We start from the raw sequence: 24,019 nt of genomic DNA, 5'->3' as shown, positions 1-24,019 counted from the left end.
TTAAGCACTAGTAGTAACATATATTCCATACCATGACTGCTTGGTTTTACCTGCTGGCTTCTCTTCTTGAATTTGTGGAGGAGTGTTTGTAGAGACCATTATACATGGCATTTGGGCTTGTGGGCTGGTTTAAACTTTGAATAGCACAGGAACGTGCTGTGCATTCCTATGCGATTAACATGCAACTGGGTGCTGTGCAATTTCAGCCCATTCATTTGAAAGGGCTGAAATTGTGCAGCAAAAGTATGCATGCACGACATGTCATGCCTCTTGTTACCTAGATAAAGCATACAGACCTTGCCAATTAAAACAAAACAGTCATACTCGCCTAGGTGGATGCAGAAGTGGTCCGATGCTGCATCTATCCCCCACTGCCTCTGAACTGAATGATCCGCTGATCACGTGATTCTAAATCTTTAGTGAGCAGTAGAGGGGATGGGGTGGGAGTGGCTGGCTCAGGCTATGTGCTGTGTAAGAGGGTGAGCCAGCTGCTGGTTTAGGTGACCAAGACTGCAAATAATAAAACTGCCACATGGGGATATATACAAAATAAAAAAATAAATAAATTTACACAGCGCTTCACATATATATTATACATTGACATCAGTCCCTGCCCTCGAGGAGCTTACAATCTATCAAGTGTTTTCTATTATCTGCATTCCTGCTGAAGAGATTCTCCCCACCACTCACATACACACTTATTTGAAGCTCCCTCTGCCTAGCAGACAGCAGTGAAACCCAGCAGAGGTTCTGAAGAATCACTTTCTATCTAGAACAAGGGTATGCAAACGTTAACAAAGGGCCAGTTCAGACTTTAGGGGGCTGAACAGAAATGTACACAAGTGGGGTTAAAAAATGCTCCAGCTTCAGTGTTAATAAACAATTTATTGGGCTTGGTGGTCAGTAGGAGTTAAAAAATGACATAGTGCCTGTGGCCAGTAGGAGGAGGAAAAGTGCTTCAACATTGCTGTCGGTAGGAGGAACAGTGCCCCACTGTTGGTGTCGGCGGGGCTGACTAGTGCCCCACTGTTGGTGTCGGCGGGGCTGACTAGTGCCCCACTGTTGGTGTCGGCGGGGCTGACTAGTGCCCCACTGTTGGTGTCGGCGGGGCTGACTAGTGCCCCACTGTTGGTGTCGGCGGGGCTGACTAGTGCCCCACTGTTGGTGTCGGCGGGGCTGACTAGTGCCCCACTGTTGGTGTCGGCGGGGCTGACTAGTGCCCCACTGTTGGTGTCGGCGGGGCTGACTAGTGCCCCACTGTTGGTGTCGGCGGGGCTGACTAGTGCCCCACTGTTGGTGTCGGCGGGGCTGACTAGTGCCCCACTGTTGGTGTCGGCGGGGCTGGCTAGTGCCCTACTGTTGGTGTCGGCGGGGCTGGCTAGTGCCCCGCTGTTGGTGTCGGCGGGGGGGGGGACTAGTGCCCCGCTGTTGGTGTCGGCGGGGGGGGGGGACTAGTGCCCCGCTGTTGGTGTCGGCGGGGGGGGGGGGGACTAGTGCCCCGCTGTTGGTGTCGGCGGGGGGGGGACTAGTGCCCCACTGTTGGTGTCGGCGGGGGGGGGGGGCTAGTGCCCCACTGTTGTTGGTGTCAGCGGGGGGGGGGCTAGTGCCCCACTGTTGTTGCTGTCAGCGGGGGGGGGGGACTAGTGCCCCACTGTTGTTGGTGTCAGCGGGGGGGGGGGACTAGTGCCCCACTGTTGTTGGTGTCAGCGGGGGGGACTAGTGCCCCACTGTTGTTGGTGTCAGCGGGGGGGACTAGTGTCCCACTGTTGTTGGTGTCAGCGGGGGGGACTAGTGCCCCACTGTTGTTGGTGTCAGCGGGGGGGACTAGTGCCCCACTGTTGTTGGTGTCAGCGGGGGGGTACTAGTGCCCCACTGTTGTTGGTGTCAGCGTGGGGGGACTACTGCCCCACTGTTGTTGGTGTCAGCGGGGGGGGACTACTGCCCCACTGTTGTTGGTGTCAGCGGGGGGGGGGGGGGACTACTGCCCCACTGTTGTTGGTGTCAGCGGGGGGGGGGGGACTAGTGCCCCACTGTTGTTGGTGTCAGCGGGGGGGGGGGGGGGGTGGACTAGTGCCTCACATTGAAGGAGCAATGCCACAAGGGCCAGATAACAAGCAAAGGACCACACTTTGGAAATCACGGATTTTAGAGCCAACGTTTTAGATTGAATTCCAATTTAATGAGAAGGACCATCATGTAAATGAAGTCATTGATAGTTTGCGCCTTGAATTGGGTTCTCCTCATAGTGCGGAGCACCATACTTGAGTGATCATTATCTCCTATACATTCTTCTGGAGTCATGTCAGTGAAAGGGATCCCTTTTTTTTCTTTTTCCCTTTTATGTTTCTGTTCAATATGCTCAACAGTCTTTAGTGTCTTATAAGTGTACATTTCATTTGTAAATGATACGCTGCTCTGTTCTTTATCAGCAGTGTGAATACACAAGACATATGGCCAGCACACATGACCACACACGCCTGAAATAACTCTGCATGTGCTCTGAAGGTTAGAATACACTCATTCAAAAGACAAACTAGTCTTTGGTTGGAATATAGGGTTTTGTATGGTAAGTACTAGAAGGAAACTGGACGTTGTGTTAGTGAGCACCTGATAAAGGTCAGGGCCTAAATATGTTGACTAAAATGGATGTAAATGATCAGATTCTGGCGGGGAGATGGTCCCCTGTCATAACACAATAGCTCAGGAAGGGAGATCACTATACGAACATAACTTGTGTTTACAACGTACAGTGATCTGTCAGTGTTTTTTTTTTTTTCCCGTTTCAGCCCGCGGGTTTGTATGAAAAAAAAACTGCCTGTGTGTAGCAGGCTTAAAACGTTACCTCCTTTATTACTACCCTAATCTTTAATACCGAAGTACTGGATTTACCAAATCTATACTAAACCTACCCCTTCAAACAAGACAACCCTGAAGATCAGGCAGTGAATCCAACTGTTTTGGGGGAACAGCATTTTATAGATTTATAAACGTATTCTATTTTCTGTTTTGAATATTTGATGTTTAGATTTTTGACTAAGTTTTCAAATCTTTTTCCAGGTTTATTGGTAAACCATGTGCGCTTCGACTGGGTCTTCAAGGGAAAGGGCCACGCAGAGCACAACCAAATTCCATCCTTGAAAAAGTCTTTACTTCCATCACAAAGGTGAGTGTCTGCAGCTAAAGATCTGCCGTTTCTACATAGGGAAGGGTTCTCGTGTATGTTATACGTAGTGCTGGGGTAAGACTGATCCTAGATGATGTCTGAAGCAAACTTTGCAGCAGTACATAACTCACTGTAAACTGCACACAGCAGTGAATGGAAATGTTGGCGCTTGTAACAAGAATGACAGGATAAGAAGATATATGTATTAGATTGTGATCACCATCAGTAATTATATGCCAGAGTACTTACAAAATAGATTTTTTTGTATTTTAAAGGCGTAGTCCACCTTTTACAATGCAATAATTCCACCCACATTTATTTAAAAAAAATAGTGTATTTATTAATTGTGTACATTCAAGCCTAAGGCCTTCTTCACACGGCCGCTCAGTTTTTTTCTTTTTCTTCCGCTCCGGCGCTTTTTTTTTGCACGGACAAGGATGACACTTGTGTCATCCGCTCCGTATGTCCGCATATCATCCCATCCGTTTGCGGATGATATACGGACATAATGTATGTTGCGGATGTCAGCAGATGACACCGCTGACATCCGATTTTGCATCCGTTCCGTTTTTTAAATGGAACAAAAATGGGGTTCTGTTCCGTTCCAAAAAACAGATCAGAACTGAAAGGACGAAAATCCCGATGTCAGCGGATGGTCATCCGCTGACATCCGCAATGCCATTGACATGCATTATGTCCGTATATCATCCGCAAAAAAATAGGATGATATACAGACACGCGGAACGCCCGTGTGAAAGAGCCCTAAGGAGCATTGGAGCTGTGACTAGTGTTGTGGGTGAAAAGCACAGGCTTCTGCATTGTCTATTGCCAGTCACCTACAGGTCTTTTGTTATGGGTCTGAAGGAAGTAAACCATGAATTACAAATGTGGTGATGTCACTGCACTTGTGCTCCATTGTGATCTATCAGTTCCTCTGTTGTGGTGGAAGATGGGACTTGTCGGTTTGACAGATCCCTCAATTTAAATAGCAATAGATATCTGCAGGGAGAAGCATTCTGCAGTTCTGGTAAGAAGAGGGGCAGGTTGAGGGTGGGGTGTCGGGGAATGTGATCATCTTCTTATTAATCCTAAAAATGGTTGTATCGTTAAACATGGTCCCGAAGACCAACTGTTCCATTAAGGGGCTATTAGTCAAGCTGGTTTCAGAGCAGCTGTACCCAAAATTTGTTGGATTTTGTGTGATTGACAGCAGGTTGAACTGCCTATCTCTCCAAGACTCACACGTGGTGAGATTTGCCCAGGAGAAGTTCCAATTCCATCCCACCGATAACTGTAGGGTCCGATTATTCTCTGTGTAACATGGGAAAAAACATAATTTGGAGACTCTGGAGCAGGGGTTGGCAACCAGGGGATTGGTTCCTGTAAATGCTGCCTATGCTGTCCAGGTTCCCCTTCCCTCTGTCGACCTGATGCGACCCCTTTTTCAATCCCCCATACCAATCACTCACTGTGTTCATTCATACCTGAAGCATAGTAAACTGTGGTGTTACTATGCTGTAGGCCATGAATGAACAGGGAAGCTGTGCAGAGCTCTTCTTCGTTCATTCTGTGCCACTGAGGCTGCAGAGATTGAAGTTGGGGACTTTGCCATAGATGCCTTTTGCATCAGGCGGCTTTGGTGCATTTTATGAAAGCCCATCAAAAGGAAATGCACAGGAACCGCCCGATGCAGTAGAAGTCAATGGAAAAGTGCAGGTATCCTGCATGAAACTGCATGTACACTGCGTTGTGAGGAAAACTGCACCTCATCAGTATGAAAGTACACTAAAGCCCGTGTATACTATCTTATACACATGGTGTCAGAATGCTATAATTTTTCAATTGGTATTTACAATATGCACACCCTGTGGTTGTTGTATTGCTCTCATTACTGGTCTCGGAAGCTGCAATATATGAAACTGAAATCTCTAAAAGACTCAAAGTGATTTCAGAGTAGCTTTTTGTCATGTGAAGACTGACTTCTAAGAAATAACCAGCAACTAAGTGCTGGAATCACATGTGATCGTTTTTTGTAGGGATTTCCCAGATCTTTGTTAAAAACTTTGGAGTTGGAGAGAAAAATATTTAGACCCAGTCCTCCCCATAGAAACACAGTCCGGATGCTTTTCTGCATGTGTGATTTTGACACATTCCAGTGCATTTTTGGTGCGTTCCGATGCATTCCAGTCCATTTTTTTTTTTTTTTTTTCCTTCACCTTAAATAAGGAGGTGTGTTCCAATTAGTTTTTTGCACATTTTTATGCATTTTACCACGCTCCAGTGCAGTTCAGTGCTGTGAAAAATGTTTTTTCTCTTTCATTCATTGACGGACACAGCTCCATATCTTCTTGACCGATAGGTTTATGCTGCTCTCCATAGAGTAGGACACCAGGAGGAGAAAAATTTGACAATGCCTATAGGGCAGTCCCAGGGGGTATACTCCTACTTCCTGCTATAGGACTTCAGTTTTTTCTGCCAAGTCCAAGAGTAAGGACCTAGTTCCTTGCTGGAATCTCTGGTCCGAGCATTTTCTCCTTTTTAAACAAAACTTTTTCTTTTATTTTTTTTTTTTTCTGTTCTTGTGAGAACTACAATGATCTGCCGGACTGGGCGACGGACTGGATATCCTAGATCCTTACGGTCTTCCCAGTCCGGCCAGCGAGTGCGACCCGAACTTAGCTGCACACTGGCTTGGCCGTGACATAGCTCCACTGGACTAGGGCTGGCCGGCGAGGTAAACTTCTCGCGAGGACGCATAGCCCTGGTCACGATCCTAGTCATGAATTGAGTCGCATCGTACCTCTGGCCGCAGCACCCCTATGCCAAGATGAGTGGTCTGCCTGGAGGGGTGTCCCATGGTGTGGTAAGTAGTGTCTCCCCCGCCCCTCTGGTTGGATGTGGTCCCCTCCCTGGGTTGTTTAGACCCCGAGTGCCCTTCCTTCCCACTTTTACGTTCCGCCCTCAATATTGGGGTCCCTCTGTGGACCACCCCCCCATTCTCCCATACCTAGATCCCCCTCCCCCCCCCCCCCCCCACCCCAGGTGGCCATGCTTGATTTTTGTGGTGGGCCCTTTTTAGGGGATGATCTTGGTGGGGGTCCCTAGCGAGGGGGGGGGCCTTTGCTTTCGTGGTCCTTGGAAGGGTCCCAGAAGCCACATGGGCGCCACGTGCAGCCACAATTTTTTTGTAGATAGCTGCTGTATCTATCGGCGGCCATGTTTGTGTAGTCCATTTTCTTGTAGTTTCCCTTTTCTGTAATTCGGCAGCCATGTTTTTGGAGTCAATTTGGGGGGGGGGGGTGATTTGGTGGTGGGCCTCTAGTGGCAGTTCTATGAACTTACTCTTCCTCTCTGATCACCGCATGGCGTGCAGTCTGACACTCTGCATCGACATCTGGGAAGGGGGTGGTGAGTCCCTGCAGGGGTTATTTGGCTCGATCTTGCTGCTATAGCAATTTTGGTGCATTGTGACTTGTAGTACCGCTGGTGCGCAGCGGTGGGTTGGTATTTATTACAGCAATTTTACACATTTTGCTGGCGGTTTTAGTTTAACCCATGGAGTCCCTGAAGCATGTATCACCACCTGACCCCCCCTCTCTCTGAGGCTGCGGGGTCCCAGTCTGCCTGGTCTGCTATGATGGCAGTCCTGCAGTCACTGGTGTCTAAAGTAGAATTGGCCCTCCAAAATGGGACAAGTAAAAAGCATCCTTCACCTGCATCCTCTGCCTCCTCAGATTCGGAGATGGGTTTGACCGCTGCGGACACGAGTCACCCTACTGGGTCTGCGTCCACGCACCCTGAGTGCTCTGATAGTGAGGGTGATTCCTTTTCCACTACAGCCGTCAACCGCGCATGTAAAGGTGCTGGTGGATGCATTGATTGTATCACTGCGGGAAACTTTAAAATTGGAGGATGCAGCTACTACTGTGTCAGCTGCGATGCGGCAGTTTGGTACCCGCAGAACCTCCAAGGCGTCAAAAGTATTCCCCCTTTCCTGCCTATTTCGATAACATTGTTGCAAGTCAATGGGATTCCCCCAAACACACTGTCGGGGGTCCCTAAGCGCTTTGCTGTAAGGTATCCGTTTGAAGATTCCCTGCTAAAGGAACTGACAGTACCACCCGTGGTTGACTCTCTCAGGTTTCCAGGTTGAATAAAGCCACCCTCCTTCTGGTGGAGGACTCTCCGTCCTTTAAGGACCCCTTTGACAAGAGAGCTGAATATCTGGTACGATACCTTTTCACCATGGCCGGTGTTATACCTGAAGGGTTTCACATGTACTGTCACTTTAAGGCTGGCTCCACCCAGGAGTGATGACAAGGGTCAAGGGGCAGAGTGGCCATCTTTAGACACATGTAGAGATGTATTGATATGCAGAGCTGTCCTGTAATGCTGTACAGTGAGTCCTGAATAAACAACCGTTGTTCCAGACCAGAGTCCTGTGTCTCTCACAACACGGAGAATATAACAGTGGCGACGAGGATGGGATTTACAAGGTTACTATCCGTGTGAGAAAGGAAAGGAAGAAAAAAAACTCTGGATTGTCAGGAATACAAAACCCACAGAGCCCAGCAGGAAAATGTCATTGATCGGGACATTAAGTGAATTTGATGGCGAACAGACAACGTGGATTTCTTGGATTGAAAGATTAGAACAATATTTCTGTGCAAATGCCATCCCAGGCGACAGGCAAGTAGCAGTTTTTCTGACAGTGGTTGGTGCTAGGACATATGACACTCTTAGGGATCTCCTTTTCCCTGAAAAACCAGCAACTAAGACTTTGGCAGAGCTCCTGACACTGTTAGGGAATCACTTCCAGCCTAAACCACTAGAGATTGCAGAGAGATTCAGGTTCTATCAGCGGCAGCAGCAGCCGGGTGAAGATATTAAGGCTTATATGCTCGCCCTTCGCAGACTAGCCTCAACCTGTTCTTTTGGGGAGTATTTACCAACTGCACTGAGGGATAAGTTTGTCATGGGACTGAATAGTGAGTCTAGCCAAAAGAGACTGTTAACAGAGAAAGATCTTACCCTTACAAAGGCAATTGAGATAGCTTCAGTGATGGAAATGGCTGTGAAAGATACAGAAGCTTTGAACCCCCAGAGCAGAAGGGGAGAGGTTAAAGAGGAAGTTTTCAGAACAGCAGTCAAGCAAACTGCAGCTAACTGTAAATATAGACCCTCACCAACCAGGACGTCAGCTTGCTACCGTTGTGGGAATACAGACCATGATCACAAAGTCTGCCGGTTTAAGGATCAGCTCTGTCATAATTGTGGAAAGGCAGGCCATCTGAAACGAGTCTGCCATAGTAAGAAGGTGCGAAATAAACAACCTCTGAACCCCAGGACAAAGGCATATATGGTGGGAAGATATCCATCGTCATCGGAATCAGGGGATGAGGAAGTGCTCCACAGATTGGACATACATCATATGCATTCAGCACCCTCAGCAATGACTGTAGAGGTAACCGTGGAAGGAAAGAAACTCAAGATGGATGTAGACACAGGAGCAGCAGTTTCAGTTATCACCCAGAAACAATGGAGAAAACTTCTGATCCGAACAACTGTCCGTCCAACACCAATCAAACTGCAGACATACTCAAAGCAGATACTCCACCCACTGGGGTACGTGAAAGTACAGGTATCCTACAAGGGTCAGACAAAGAGAATGCCATTGTATATCCTAGAACATGGGGGACCCCCTCTCTTTGGGAGAGACTGGATTGCTCACTTTGGCATGCCAGACATCGCCATTAACCCCTGCAACACTGTGACCATCACATCAAGAGATAACGAGGGATGGGTGGAATCCCTGAAACAGCGATTCCCACAAGTCTTTGATCACCATTTGGGAAAAATAAAGCATGACTGTGTGAGACTCAGGCTGAAACCCAATGCCCAGCCTAGGTTCTTCAAAGCTCGGACGGTACCTTTCGCACTCCGAGCAGGTGTGGAAGCTGAACTAAGCCGGCTGGAGGAACAAGGTGTCATCTCAAAGGTAGAGCACAGCGAGTGGGCATCACCAGTTGTACCAGTAAAGAAAGCGAATGGGGACTTACGCATTTGTGGCGATTTCCGCATGGCACTAAATTCTCAACTGGAGATAGACCAGTATCCCCTACCCAGAGTAGATGACATTTTTGCCTCTCTTGCAGGAGGTCAAAAGTTCACCAAGCTTGATCTCAGGCAAGCTTATTTACAGTTTGAGGTCCACCCTTCGTCCCGCAAGTTTCTAACAATCAACACTCACAAGGGACTGTATGAATACAATCGGATGGTGTTTGGGGTAGCCTCCGCCCCAGCCATTTGGCAACGCAAAATGGATGAGATTTTGGCGGACATTCCTTTCACACAGTGCCTGTTAGATGACATGCTCATCACGGGCCTGACGGACCAGGAACACAAGCATAACGTGGAGCTTGTGTTGGCGAGACTGCAAGAACAGGGTCTAAAAGTGAACTTGGCGAAATGCCAATTCATGGTACCTAAATTGGAGTTTTGTGGCCACCTTGTGGATGCAGAGGGTATACACACCACGGAAGCCAAAGTTGATGCTTTAGTAAAAGCTCCAGCCCCGACCAACGTCCAGCAGCTGCGATCATACCTGGGCTTGCTGAACTATTACCACAAATTCCTGCCGGATCTAGCACACACTTTGTTTCCATTAAACAAGCTTTTGGAGACACACTCCAGATGGAACTGGTCGGCTGCATGCCAACGTGCTTTTGAAGTTTCTAAGCGAAAGCTGTTGGCGTCACGCATGCTCGTGCACTATGACCTCCAAAGGCCTCTCACCTTGGCTTGTGATGCCTCACCCTATGGTCTAGGGGCTGTACTATCTCACGTTTTACCAGATGGGTCAGAGAAACCTGTGGCATTCGCCTCCAGGTCCTTGACAAAAGCAGAAAGCAATTACTCTCACATTGACAAAGAGGCTCTGGCGCTCATATGGGCAATTAAGAAGTTTCATCTTTACCTGTATGGTAGGGAATTCACCATACTGACTGATCATAAACCACTCCTTCAGATCTTTAGCCCTGACAAAGGCATCTCCCAGACGACTGCAGCCCGTCTTCAACGCTATGCCCTATTCTTGGGAGCATATAACTACAAAATCCAGTATCGCAGCCATGATGCCAACGCTAATGCAGACGCCATGTCCCGTCTGACAAGGACATTAACAGACTCTTCTCCACCTGTCAAGAGTTGTCGTTACACCAGCCTGTCCTTTCTGTCTTCCGGGGAAGTAGCAGCCCATACAGCCAAGGATACCTTCCTTAAGACAATACTCTCCTGGGTACGTTACGGTTGGCCTGCAACTGTCACACAGGATTATGAGCCTTACTTCCGTAGGCGTCTGGAATTAACTGTGTCTGGCAACTGTGTTTTATGGGGAGACCGAGTGATCGTTCCACAGACCCTCCGGAGACACATTCTGGAATTGCTACATACTGGTCATCCCGGGGGCACACGTATGAAACAAAAGGCCCGAGGCTATGTGTGGTGGCCGAACCTCGACTCCGATATCACGACATATGTGAATGCGTGTGCTGGATGTGCACAAACTGCGAGAGACCCTCCTCGAGGGTGCGTCCAGCCCTGGACTTGGCCCACGGTTCCCTGGTTTCGCCTACACTTGGACTTTGCAGGCCCGATCAGAGGACACACCTTTTTGATCATTATTGATGCCCATTCAAAGTGGCCTGAGGTCGTTCCTGTTACTCAGCCAACGACTAAGGCGACGATTTCCATACTGTTACATCTCGCTGCTACGTTTGGATACCCCAGAGAAATTGTCACAGACAACGGTGCACAATTCACAAGCCAGGAGTTTCAGGGTTTCCTGACTGCCCACAACATCAAACACAAGTTGACCGCACCTTACCACCCGGCTACAAATGGTCAAGCAGAAAGGTTTGTACAGACCTTCAAACGCTATTTCAAAGCTACTGTGGCTACAAGTAAACAACAGTCCCTGTCACCCCAGCAGCTGGACTCCTTCCTTTCTGCTTACAGAACCACACCACATGCAACCACTGGGAAAACTCCAGCTGAACTTCTTTTGGGTCGGCAGCCATGGACTGTTTTGGATATGCTCCGCCCTCAAACGGTCCAGGAACATGTACGGCAGTCCCAAGACAAGAGGGTCGAACACGACGAGATTCCCCGGTTTACAGCCCAGCAAAAGGTATGGGCCCGATCTTATGGCGCTTCCAACACTCGTTGGCTTCCTGCTATCGTCGCAGAGACTTTGGGACCCAAAATGTATAGGGTCTGCCTGGAAGATGGTTCCATTTGCAGAAGGCATGCGGACCAATTGCGTCCTCGTTCTCAGCTGCCCGAATCCCTGACATCGGCTGCACCTCCAGTGTCTCAAGGATCTGCTCCTACCGGATCAGGAGGCATTGAGACTGATGCTTGGGGAGACTCTGAACTTTTGAACTCAGCTCCAACAGAGCCCTCCAGCCCTGGACCAGAGGTCTGCTCACCCTCTGAGCTAGGGAATCCCCTCTTGGCCCCGCCGGTGTCCATTCCGGCCAGCCCTGCTTCCTCCAGCCCCGAGTCGCTGGGTGCCCGTCCTCAACGACACTGTCGCCCTCCTGACCGGTTTCAAATGCAAGACCGGTTACGAGACTTTCGACGGGCCCGCCGAAAGTGATCCGCTGCCATTTTCTCCCCGGAGCTTCCCTGGAAGTTGTTCTCACATCCGGACATGGAAAAAACCATGTAAATCTCCTGAGTTGGAGGACTGTATTGGACAATTATGAGTACTGTTTTATGCCTGTTCTTGTTTTGTTGTTTTTTTTTTTTGTTTTTTGTTTTTTTTTTTTAGGTATGGATGGAAGGTGTTATACCTGAAGGGTTTCACATGTACTGTCACTTTAAGGCTGGCTCCACCCAGGAGTGATGACAAGGGTCAAGGGGCAGAGTGGCCATCTTTAGACACATGTAGAGATGTATTGATATGCAGAGCTGTCCTGTAATGCTGTACAGTGAGTCCTGAATAAACAACCGTTGTTCCAGACCAGAGTCCTGTGTCTCTCACAACACGGAGAATATAACAGCCGGTTCCATTCTGCAGCCACTGTTTGCCATAACCTTTGTTTCACAGGCATTAGCGGAAAGAGCTAAGCTCCTGTGCCAGGATTTGGAAGGTGAACAACCCCCTCCTGACCTGGCGGACCAGTTGGTCCAGGGGTTGCGGTATATCTGTGATGCCTCTCTGGATGTGGCCCCCTTAGCCTGCAGGGTGTCTGTGACGGCGGTGACTCTGCGCCGCATGATATGGCTAAAATACTGGTTAGCGGACCAGGCTTCCAAGAAGGTATTGGCTGATCTCCCTTTTGTAGGAGACCGCTTTTTTGGAGCTTCCGTGGAGTAGATCATTAAGGGGTTTACAGGAGGGAAGAGTACTCTGCTTCCACAGTCTGCCAGGAGTAAAGAGACTCGTCGCAAGCAGGGTCCTTTCCTTTCGCTCCATAAGCGATTCAATTCATCCTTCGGGATCTAAGGAGCAGGGATCAAAATCCACCCAAAACCCCACAGCGAGTTCCAAGAGGCCCTGGTCGGGTAAGTCGAGAGCGGGCCCCTCCTGGACTGAAGACAAGCTTGCTTCTGCCTGAAGGGACGCCCTAACCCATATTTGGGGTGGGGACATCTTCGCTTCTTTCCGAGTCCATAGACCTCCTGGATTCAAGACAAATGGGTCCACGAGTTGATTTGGTCTGGGTACAAGATCAAGTTTCGGTCCTTGCCTACGCCAAGGTTCTCTTACCTTCCAATCTGCGTTTGTCTCCAGATCGTCTACAAGGTCTTCTTGGGGCGGTACAGGATCTGCTCCCACAGTGGGACATTTTACCGGTTCCGGAATCGGAATGCTTTCAGGGGTTTTTATTCAAACCTGATTACTGTTCCCAGGAAGGAAGGAAGGCAAGGTCCGTCCCATTCTGGATCTCAAGGCTTTGAACTGCTTTGTGCGGGTTCAGAAATTTCAAATGGAATCCATTCGCACAGTGGTGTGGCATCCCTTTGTCAAGGGGGATTTCCCGGCCTCTATTAATATCAAGGACACTTGCCTTCATATCCCAATATATGTCGGGCATTAGCGTTTCCTTCGCTGTGCCGTGGGCGAGGAGCACTATCAATTTGTGGCATTACCCTTTTGTCTCGCCTCGACTCCTCGGGTGTTTAGAAAAGTGTTGGCCCCGGTGTTGGCTTTACTGAGGCAGAAGGGGATTGCGGTGCTTGGGTACCTGGACAATCTCCTTCTGTAAGCAGAGTCTCTGAATGCCCTGAAAGACAATCAGGACATTTTGGTGCGAACTTTGCAAGAGTTTGGATGGAAACTGTATTTCCAAAAATCTGTTCTGGTTCCATCCACAAAACGACACCATCTTGGCCTGACCGTGGACACGACCATGGTGTTTCTTCCGGAGGTGAAACTCCAGAAGTTGCAGAATGCAACACGGCTCCTGCTTCCAACCAGCGATCATTCCTCTGGACTTGCATGCAAGTGCTGGGCTTGATGGTCTTCATCTTTGAAGCGGTTCCATTTGCTCAGTTACATACCAGGTCTCTACAGAAGGAGATCCTTGTAAAATGGAAGAAGAACCCGCAGGCTCTAGACAATCTGATCCTCTTGAGCCTGAGTACGAGGGGATCCCAGATCTGGTGGCTCCGCTCTCCAGGGCTTCGACAGGGAAAATCCTTTCTTCCCCCTGTACTGGACGGTGGTCACAACTGATGCCAGCCTCTCCAGGTGGGAATGTGTCTTGGGTATATATCGGGCCCAGGGGGTTTGGACTCTGGAGGAGTCCAGTCTGCCGATCAATATCCTGGAAATTCGGGGGATCAACCTTTGCCTAATCCATTGGATGGATCGTCTGCAGAACAGTGCTAGGGACGTGGCATATGTAAATCATCAAGGGGGTACCAACAGTGCCTTAGCGGCCAGGGAAGCAGGCAGTATTCTAAGATGGGCAGAACGTTTTGTTCCAGCCATCTCTGCCGTGCATATTGCAGGGGTGGAAAATTGGCAGGGGGATTACCTCAGTCGGCAGATGTTGGATCAGGGAGAATGGTCTCCCCACCAGGAGATGTTTCATCAACTGTGCCTCAGGTGGGGGACTCTCGAAGTGGACCTGTTGGCCTCTCATCTCAACAGGAAGGTGCAGAGGTTCATAGCAAGGTCTCAGGATCCTCTGGCTGACGCCACGGACGCTCTTGTAGCTCCTAGGAGCCAATATCGTCTAATGTACGCATTTCTTTCTTCGTAGAAGTCTAGAGGCAGAAGGGTTTCTGGTCATCTTAGTGGCACCGGACTGGCCTTGTAGGTCCTGATACGCAGACCTAGTACGGCTTGTCGCCGATGTCCCTTGGCTTTGACAAAGCATTTGCAGAGCTTTCAGCAAGCTTCTTTGAACAGGCCTTTTCTTGCAATCTTTGTTTACATCTAAGAATTCTTACATAAAATTGCTATATATATATATATAATATATATATATGTGTATGTATATATATATATATGTGTATGTATATATATATATATATGTATGTATGTATATGTATATATATATGTATGTATGTATGTATATGTATATATATATATATGTATATGTATATATATATGTGTGTGTGTGTATATATTGCAATTTTTTTTTTTTTGTTCTAATTTTTGCAGTGGTTTTTCATACTTTATTTTTTGGGGGAAAAATACTTTTTTTTTTTTTTTTAATTTTAATGCAATAAACCCAATACATTACCCAATTTTTTGTAAAATATAAAAGATCTGCTGAGTAAATGCCATACATGTGCCTTAAAATTGCTCATGCAACAGCGACAAACAACGTAAATGTTACTATCCATAGGTGACGCTTTAAAAGCCTTTACAGGTTACAACTTTAGATTTACAGAGATGGTCTAGTGCTAGAATTGCTGTCCATGATCTGAAGTTTGTGGCGATACCGCACATGTGTGGGGCGATCACTGGTTGCATGCGTGTGGGACCGACATGTGCGTTCGTCTTTGTGCTTTTTTCCTTTTTACACTGTTGCTTTACTTTTTTTTTTTGGATTACTTTTATTGCTCTCACAAGTAAACATCCTTGTGACAGCAATAGGCATGGGACAAGTACTCTTTATGGCGAAATCTGGGTTCTGCAAGACCCCAAATCCCTTCTCTGTCCGTTTAAAAGCATTGAAAACACCAAGATCTGTGTTTTTTGAATGATTTTGTTTTTTTTTTAAAAATGGCGCCGTTGACATCCAGGTAAACTGGAAGTGATGGCCATCACTTCCGGGTTACTATAACGGATAACCAATCAAAGCCGATCCTGGCTTTGTTCACCTGTCCAGCTAGTGGGCAAATGCGTTGGCTGGTCACTCAGGTCTCCCGGTGGGACAGGAGAGCTAGAGCAAGCCACAGACGGGGGCAGGGAAGTCCCCATCTGCTTCTTGTAAAAGTAGTCCAGCGGGTAACTAGCCCCTAGGATTGCCTTTAAAAGAGAGCTGATCGCCCACTCTAAAAAGGCGGTACTGAGGTGAAGCCTGCAGCTGCAGGCATTATCCCAGTATAGTCACCAAAAGTCCAGCGCCGAAGTGGTTAAAATCCCATTCAGTTCTAATTTGTAAATGTTGAACACAGATCCTAATGGGAGCGCTGATTGTCACTTTAGGCAAGCTGCTAGCAGGCTTTTCAGCAAACTTCCAAGAGGTTATGAAGCCTGATAGCAGCTTGTTTAAAGTGGCAATCAACACTCCCATTAGGATCTGTGTATTCTTTTGCTGCTGTTAACCTTGCATATTGCAATGCTTGTGTGTTTTACATTGCAAAAATATGTCTGGTCAGATATGGCCTTTTCCTATTCTCAAATCTAGTATAGTGGGATGTGTACTGTACATTGATCCCTGTCTGAGGACCGCAGACAAGAGGTTAATCCATGTATGTGTACTGAAATGTTTTCATAGGGCAGGGAGATAACAAATCATCTGACCCAGAGACTCTTAGATAAACTTATCACAGTGTTGTGCACCTTGTACATTTATAATCTTGTATAGTTGAAAAGCAATTCTGGAAAACAAAATCACTTTGCTAAGTGTTAATGCGGTCCTTCACGTATTGATTTATGTTAAAGGAACCTTTTCAGCACTGGGGAACCCTCACGGAGCCCTTTCTAACATTTATATTTCTGCAGCTCACGGTACATTAGAGTGTGATGGTCATTAGGAAGTCTGCTCTTCCTACAAATGGCTAAAAAGATCATTGGTGTCAGTGTTTACTTAAATTGCCGATTGCTCAAGGAACCCTTAGCAGCCTCTGGAGGAGCCATAGGGTTCCATGGAACCCCGGCTTAGTGTCAAATCTCTCTTGTTTAACCTTCTCTAACCTACGCTATGACCGCAAGATGGCTACAGTAGGACACATTAATTCTTGGAGGCGTTCGTGGATGTCCTCCCAGAACCATGCCCCCCCCCCATCTGTGCCCTGATTATCAGTACAGCGCACATCAGTGTAGCCTCCTCAGCGCACATCAGTGTAGCCTCCTCAGCGCACATCAGTGTAGCCTCCTCAGCGCACATCAGTGTAGCCTCCTCAGCGCACATCAGTGTAGCCTCCTCAGCGCACATCAGTGTAGCCTCCTCAGCGCACATCAGTGTAGCCTCCTCAGCGCACATCAGTGTAGCCTCCTCAGCGCACATCAGTGTAGCCTCCTCAGCGCACATCAGTGTAGCCTCCTCAGCGCACATCAGTGTAGCCTCCTCAGCGCACATCAGTGTAGCCTCCTCAGCGCACATCAGTGTAGCCTCCTCAGCGCACATCAGTGTAGCCTCCTCAGCGCACATCAGTGTAACCTCCTCAGCGCACATCAGTGCAGCCGGAAAAATGACTTGTTTGCAAAATTAGTAAAACGTTGTTTTTTTTTTCTTTTCAAAATTGTTGGTCTTTTTTCCGCTTAAGCGGAACCCCGCCCAAAAGGGGAAGTTCAGCTTTAAGGACTTGTTCCCCGCTCCTCTTTTGACAGGTACCCACTTCCGTTCCTGAGCGCCGTTCTCCTTCTCTGTGGTTTTCTGGGGCACTGACAGGTCCCAGGAGACTGCATTCACCACTCATGATGCGTAGCGCAACTCACGCATGCGTACTGGGCACCTGGCTGTGCAGCCGCAAGCTGTCACAGTCGGGTGCCCATAGTGAAGATTCCGCGGACTGAAGACAGCGAGTGAGAGCCCCTGGGGTGAGCTCATGGCTGGATTGTGGGACAGGTGAGTGGCAGTTATTTAAAAGTCAGCAGCTGCACTTTTTATAGTTGCTCTCTTTATATTAACCACAGGTGGCTGGAACTCCTCTTTTATTAGCAATAAATAAAAACCCCAGTGGTGATTTAAATACCACCAAAAGAAAGCTCTATCTGTCGCAAAACAATGATAAAAACTTAATTTGGGTACAATGTTGTAGGAATGTGCAATTCATTGGAGTGCGACAGCGCTGAAAGCTGAAAATTGGCCTGGGTAGAAAGGCAGGGAATGTGCCCGGTACTGAAGTGGTTAAAGGTACCCATAGACATAAGATGGTTGACACTCAGTCTGTCTAGTAATCTATTAAGTAGAGAATGTTCTTTTGTCTATACACAATGTCAGGGCTGACCGATCCATGAAGAAAAGATGGATTTTTCAAGCGGATTGTTACTCCTGTCAATAATGAGGAAAGCTCAAGGCGTTGGAGGTAGAGTGAGCTGCATTAAACAGGAACATGGAACATCTGCAACATCTCCCCCACTTGAGTAACGGCAACAAAAGAGGGAGTTCTAGGAGCAGCTTGGAGCTGGAAACCGGCATGGCTGAACACTTAGCAGAGTAAACTGTGGACGGTGTTCTCTTTATTTATTTCAGGTCTCATTTTTATTGTGTCTGGAGTGTACTTTGTACCGTGTCAGCTCTTTATGTAATTTCCTTTCAATTATTTACCTTCGTTTATGTGCTTATTAATCGCTTTTAAGTGTATTTGTAAAGTGGGCCTGTATCAGAATGGTAAGACTTGGGGATACTATGGACTAGAGCTGCACGATTCTGGTTCAAATGAGAATCACAATTTTTTTTTGCTTAGAATTGAGATCCATATCCTCGGCGTAACATCTTTTACATTATACTAAAAAATTGGGCTAACTTTACTGTTTTCGTTTTGTTTTAAAGTCATTAAATGTGTATTTCTTCCCAAAAAACTGCGTTTAAAAGACTCAGCAAATAAAGTGTGACATAAAAGATTGAAACAATCGCCATTTTATTCTCTAGGGTCTCTGCTACAGTATATGTATTATATGTTTGGGGGCTCAAAGTAGTTTTCTAGCAAAAAATACTTATTTTAACTAACTTTAAAAGAGTCAGAAAAAGGCTTAGTCTTTAAGAGGTTGAGCTGCCCTCCTTTACAGACAGTTCATCCATTTGATCTAAAGCACAGGTGTCAAACACAAGGCCCGTGGGCCAAATGCGGCCCTCCAGGCCATTTCATTTGCGGCTGCGCATCTTCTTCCTGGCAGTAGCAGAAGGTAAAGGGGTGCATTGTGATGTAAGGAAGGGTGGGTGACTCTTGACTTATGATGGTGAGGGGCTCTTGACCTTTCATGTAAGGGGATGTGGGGTGCTCTGGACATATAATCTTACAGATATAACCGGCCCTTTGAGGGCAACCATAATGCTGATGAGGCCCGCAATGAAATTTGAGTTTGACACCCCTGATCTAAAGGAACAAAATGATACATTGTAAAACATTGTAATTATAGTTATCTAGCAGCTTTAAAGAGGTTGTAAACCTCAGAATTTTTTTTTTTATTTTTTTAAAAACCAACACCTGTAAGACAAACACATAATGAGCTAGTATGCATCGCACACTAGCTCATTATGAAATATTTCCTTAGAATGAAGCCCCGAAGTGCCGACCGCTCACCTCTCTCATGGATGACATGTTGTGTTGCCCTTCTTCCCGGGTTTGCGGCATCCGGCCATCTGATTGGCTGGAGCCGCGATGACATCACTTGCACGCGGGAGCCGACGGTCACGGCACGGGGCTCTGGAAGGAACGGCACGAGCGGCCGTTCCTTCAGAGCGCATGCGCCAGTAATGTCACTGGCTGCATGCAAAGTAAATATCTCCTAAACGGTACATGTTTAGGAGATATTTACAGTACCTATAGGTAAGCCTTAATATAGGCTTACCTAAAGGTACAAGTTGCAGAGGAGGGTTTATTTCCTCTTTAAGAGCGGTTTCATATATATATGCGATGATAGACATCGCATGTGATTCAGATGTTAAAAAAAAAAAAAAAAAGTCCGCAGCTACAGTATTTAATATATAGACACTTACCTGTCCAGAGAGCCTGCGATGTCAGCACCCCAGCTGATTTTCAGATCGGCTGCAGCTGCTGCCATTCATTCTATGGGAAACCGGCAATGAAGCCTTTCGGCTCCACCACTAGTTTCCTACTGTGCATGCGCTAAGCGCGCTGCGCTTTCTAATTGGTGCAGCGGAGGAAGGAGAGGATGGAACTTCCGAGGGACAGTGCCGTGGCTCTCTCTCCCGGTAGTGGGGAAGGGTACCTGTCAAAAACAGGTACCCGTTCCCCCTTCTCCTCTAAAAGGTGCCAAATGAGGCATCATATGGGGGGGGGGGGAGCATGTAAACGGAAGTTCCACTTTTGGGTGGAACTCCGCTTTAACAATGTTGATAAACATTTTTTTTGACAGCTGTGAGTGAGCAGAGAACGGCTCTGTATGAATCGAGGAAATGCAGTTTTAAGATCGTGAGGAGGGATGTATTGAGATCATGCAGCTCTTCTATGGACCATACTGACCAACTACATAAGCAAACAGTATGTTCAGGAGGCATTGTGGAAGCACGTAGTCCCTGTATAGATGGCCAGTTCACACCACATGCAGTCCAGTGCTGTTTTTTTTTTTTTTCGCTGCATTGGAAACGCATGGATAGTAGGTTATATGGTTTCCAATGGCATAGTTCACACCAGTGCAGTCCGTTCCAGAAAAAAATAGAACATGCTGTATCCATTTTGTACTGAACTGTACTGGAATGCAGGAAAACGCATCAAAAACGCAATGGAATGTACATGTCCCCATTTAAGGTGAAGAAAGAGTGGAAAAAATGCGCTGGAAAACCTAAACGCATCAAATACACACACACACACACACACACACACACACACACACCAGAAACAAATGCAGAAATGCATCCAGGACTGTGTTTCTATGGGGTGGACTGGCCTTTAGTGCAGGTCCACAGGGATGTAGAGGAAATTCTGTACGTGGGTCTGTTTTTTTTCAGCTACATTCCTTCTATTACAATAGGATTTGAGGCCATCTCCACCCAGACAGTTTTCAGTTTTGGTTACCGTTGCTGGTCGGTATCACCTGCCAGCTTAAAGTAATAATGTAAACACAATTACTGAAATCTCATTTTAACCACTTCAATACCGGGCCCTTTCACCCCCTTCCTGTCCAGGCCAGCTTTCAGCGCTGTCACACTTTGAATGACAATTGCACGGTCATGCTACACTGCCCATATGAAATTTTTATCATTTTTTTCACACAAATAGAGCTTTCTTTTGGTGGTATTTAATCACTGCTGGGTTTTTTATTTCTTACTAAAAAAGACAAAATTTTGAAAAAAGAAAAAAAAATTTTTTCTTCTTATTTTCTGTGAGTAAATTTTGAAAATAAGTGATTTTTCTCCTTCACTGATGTGAGCTGATGAGGCGGCACTGATAGGCTGCACTGATGGGCAGGCACTGATGGGCACTGACTGCAGCACTACGGGCACTGTGAGCACTGATGGTGGGCATTGGTTGGGTGGACTTATGGGCACGTTTTTTTACTTTACAGTAATCAGGGCTCTGATGATCAGTGCCCTGATTACCTGTCCTAGACTCCCCTCTGAGGAGGAGCCGCTGATCGGCTCTCCTCGCCACACACTCTGACAGTGTGAGGTGAGGAGAGCCAATAAATGGCACTTCCTCATTTACATGTGACCAGCTGTGACTGGACCATGTCATTGGCTCTTTACCAAGATTGGGGTCGCGCTGTGTCCTAGCAACACAGCATGGCCACGATCGCCGCAGTGCATAAGAGAGGCCGTTCTGGTGCGCTGTCATGTGACTGCGTCCCAGAACAAGAGCCGCATCACTCCACCGTCTGCTCTGTACAGTTGGTTTTGCACAGGGGGGCTTGGATCCTCCTCTTTTTGGGTCCCTGGTTGGCGCACCTGGTCCCTCCCTCCTGGCGAGTGCCCCCACAGCAAGCAGCTTGCTATGGGGGCACCCAAGCTGAGTTACAGCTCCATGTACCCATTTAGACACCGAGCCCCGGCCCCGCCCCCTCTCCCTTTCCTAATTGGCTGACTGGCTGTTCACATCTAGCGGTTTGGGATTGTGGGTGGAATTGCCATAATGCTGCCCACGTTTCCAAATAGCACTGCAATGCTGCAAAATGCAGCACGTGTGTTCTGGTGCCATTCATTTTCAATGGTACCTAAACCCGGTGTTTCACCGCACGATAAATTGTATCGTGCGAAGCTTGTTGCCCAAAAAGGACCAGGAGCTTCTTTTGGGCGACAACCTTTGCATGCATGATGTGGTTTACTACAATTGCGGGGTAATTTAGGTGCTGTTGAAAATGAATTGCCAGCATTGCAGTGCGAGTTGGAAACGTGGGCAGAACCGCTAGATGTAAGCGGGGTCTAAGTTTGCATGGTAGATTTTGGCAGGGATGTCTTCAGCTGGTCATACACCCAGTGGCATTTAATTTTAATAATGTTTGTTTGATTTTTCTATTGTTAAATGTTCTCAAATCAACATTTAAACCATAATGGCATGAAAATTGGAAGGAGCAGGATGGGGACTTTGTATTTGAATGAACAAAATTCAAAGTGTGAATGTGGTTTATATTTTCAGGAAAAAATCAACTATTTATGAAACCTGTTTAATATGTTTGGGGTTCCAATCAAATATTAGGGCATTTGAACAAAATTAATTTGCTCAAGGATGGCAGGAGAGAATGTTCTGTCGAATCATTTCATCAAGCATTCCACTCGAAATCTTGACCGTGTATAGCCAGCTTTACTGATGGAGTCTGGGACAGAGGGACAAGATGGTCGGCAATGCACTGTCCTGATTATCACAGCAGGGCCTGATTAGGTGTTCCCTTTGAGATCAACCACATATGGGTCTGATAGACAAGAAATCGCCTCCCAATCAAGCTAGATTATCCTAGGTCTACTGGTAGCTTCATCATGTACGGTTATGCTGCTCAGTTATTGCTGTTGATGCATCACATCTCTTCTGAATTTCCAGTTGTGTGTCAGCAGGTGTTTACACTGAAGAAACTCTGCCGCTGCTCACATCTGATAACAGTAAAGTCTGAATTCATTTTCACCCAAGTGTCAGGTTTTTGGTATAGACCTGTCCGACGTATCCGTCACGGGTTTTGTCTAGTTAGTGTGAAAAACATGCACATGGAGAATTTTAGCTTAGATAATTTTGGAACAAAACTGAACTCTTTAGGATGAAACCTGAATGATTGTTTTGCATCAGTCCTTGAAATATGCACAACTTGAAGCCAATGTATATTAGGGCTTGACAAATATGCTTTGAATCTAGGAGCCAGCAAAAAAAAAAAGTTGGGACCATTTTTTATTTTTTTTTTAAAACCACTTTACCACCGGAGGATTTTCCTGTCTTACGTCCAGGCCACTTTTTGCGATTCGGCACTGTGCGACTTTAACCGACAATTGCGCTGTCATGCGACGCCGTACCCAAACGAAATTTAAGTCCTTTTTTTTTTCAACAAACAGAGCTTTCTTTTGGTGGTATTTGATCACCTGTGTGATTTTTTTTTTACTTTTTGCGCTATAAACAAAAATTAGCGACAATTTTGAAAAAATAACAATATTTTTCACATTTTGTTATATGAAATTCCCCCCCCCCCCCCCCCCAAAATGTAAAAATCTAAATTTTTTATCATTTTAGGCCAATTTGTTTTCTGCTACATATTTTTGGTAATAAAAAATCGCAATAAGCGTATTTTTATTGGTTTGCGCAAAAGTTATTGCGTTTACGAACTAAGGGAAAGATTTCTGTCATTTTTGATGTTTTTTTTTTTTTTTAAACGAGTAATGGCGGCGATCTGCGGCTTTTTTTTTTTTTGCGGGACTGCGACATTGCGGCGGACAGATCGGACCCTTGACTGACATTTTTGACACTTTTTTGGGGTTACCAGTGACACTACTACAGTAATCAGTGCTATACATATGCACTGTTACTGTAAAAATGACACTGGCAGGGAAGGGGTTCATTTTATTGGAGAGGGAGGGGTTAATGTATGCCTGGTGCTTACTAACGTGTGTGGGGGGAGGGGACTGTGTGACACAGGGACAGATCGCAGGTTCAGCTATGCTGAATCCTGCAATCTGACCCTGTCTGTCACTTAGGAGATCCGCCCGCTTTGTTTACACAAGCGGGTGGATCTCCAGACTCGATTCCCCGACGATCACCTGGCCCGACTCCCGCTGTGACTGAATACAGCGGGAGCGAAGCCTCCGGCGGCGCGCGCGCAGCCGAGAAGGGGGAGTGTCTGCCGACGTAGGTCTACGTCGTCAGACCTACAAAAGCCACTTTGCCGCAGTAGAGCTCTAGTGAGCAGTGGTAAAGTGGTTAAACTAACAAAATGTTGTTGCTGTACGCGGCTGCGCTACTTCAACTGACAATTGCGTGCTCATGCAACACTGTACACAAATTAAATTTATGTTTGTTTCAGGCAAATAGCGCTTTCTTTTGGTGGTATTTGATCACTACTGTGTTTTT

General features: G+C 46.9%; 1 protein-coding gene across 2 annotated transcripts in view; it reads left to right on the top strand.

The window, feature by feature from the left end:
- CERS5 (ceramide synthase 5) overlaps window positions 1-24,019 on the top strand; it is a 196,612-nt gene that overhangs the window by 44,837 nt on the left and 127,756 nt on the right. For both annotated transcript variants that reach the window (XM_082248348.1, XM_082248349.1), the window contains exon 2: window positions 3,058-3,163. In XM_082248348.1, coding sequence (XP_082104474.1) covers window positions 3,058-3,163 — 106 coding nt within the window. The remainder of the gene's footprint in view (window positions 1-3,057; window positions 3,164-24,019) is intronic.

The sequence above is a fragment of the Pelophylax lessonae genome (assembly GCF_965119305.1).
Source record: "Pelophylax lessonae genome assembly, chromosome: 2".
NCBI lineage: Eukaryota > Metazoa > Chordata > Amphibia > Anura > Ranidae > Pelophylax > Pelophylax lessonae.
Note: the sequence above shows the minus strand (reverse complement) of the source record. Positions and strands in the feature narration are given on the sequence as shown.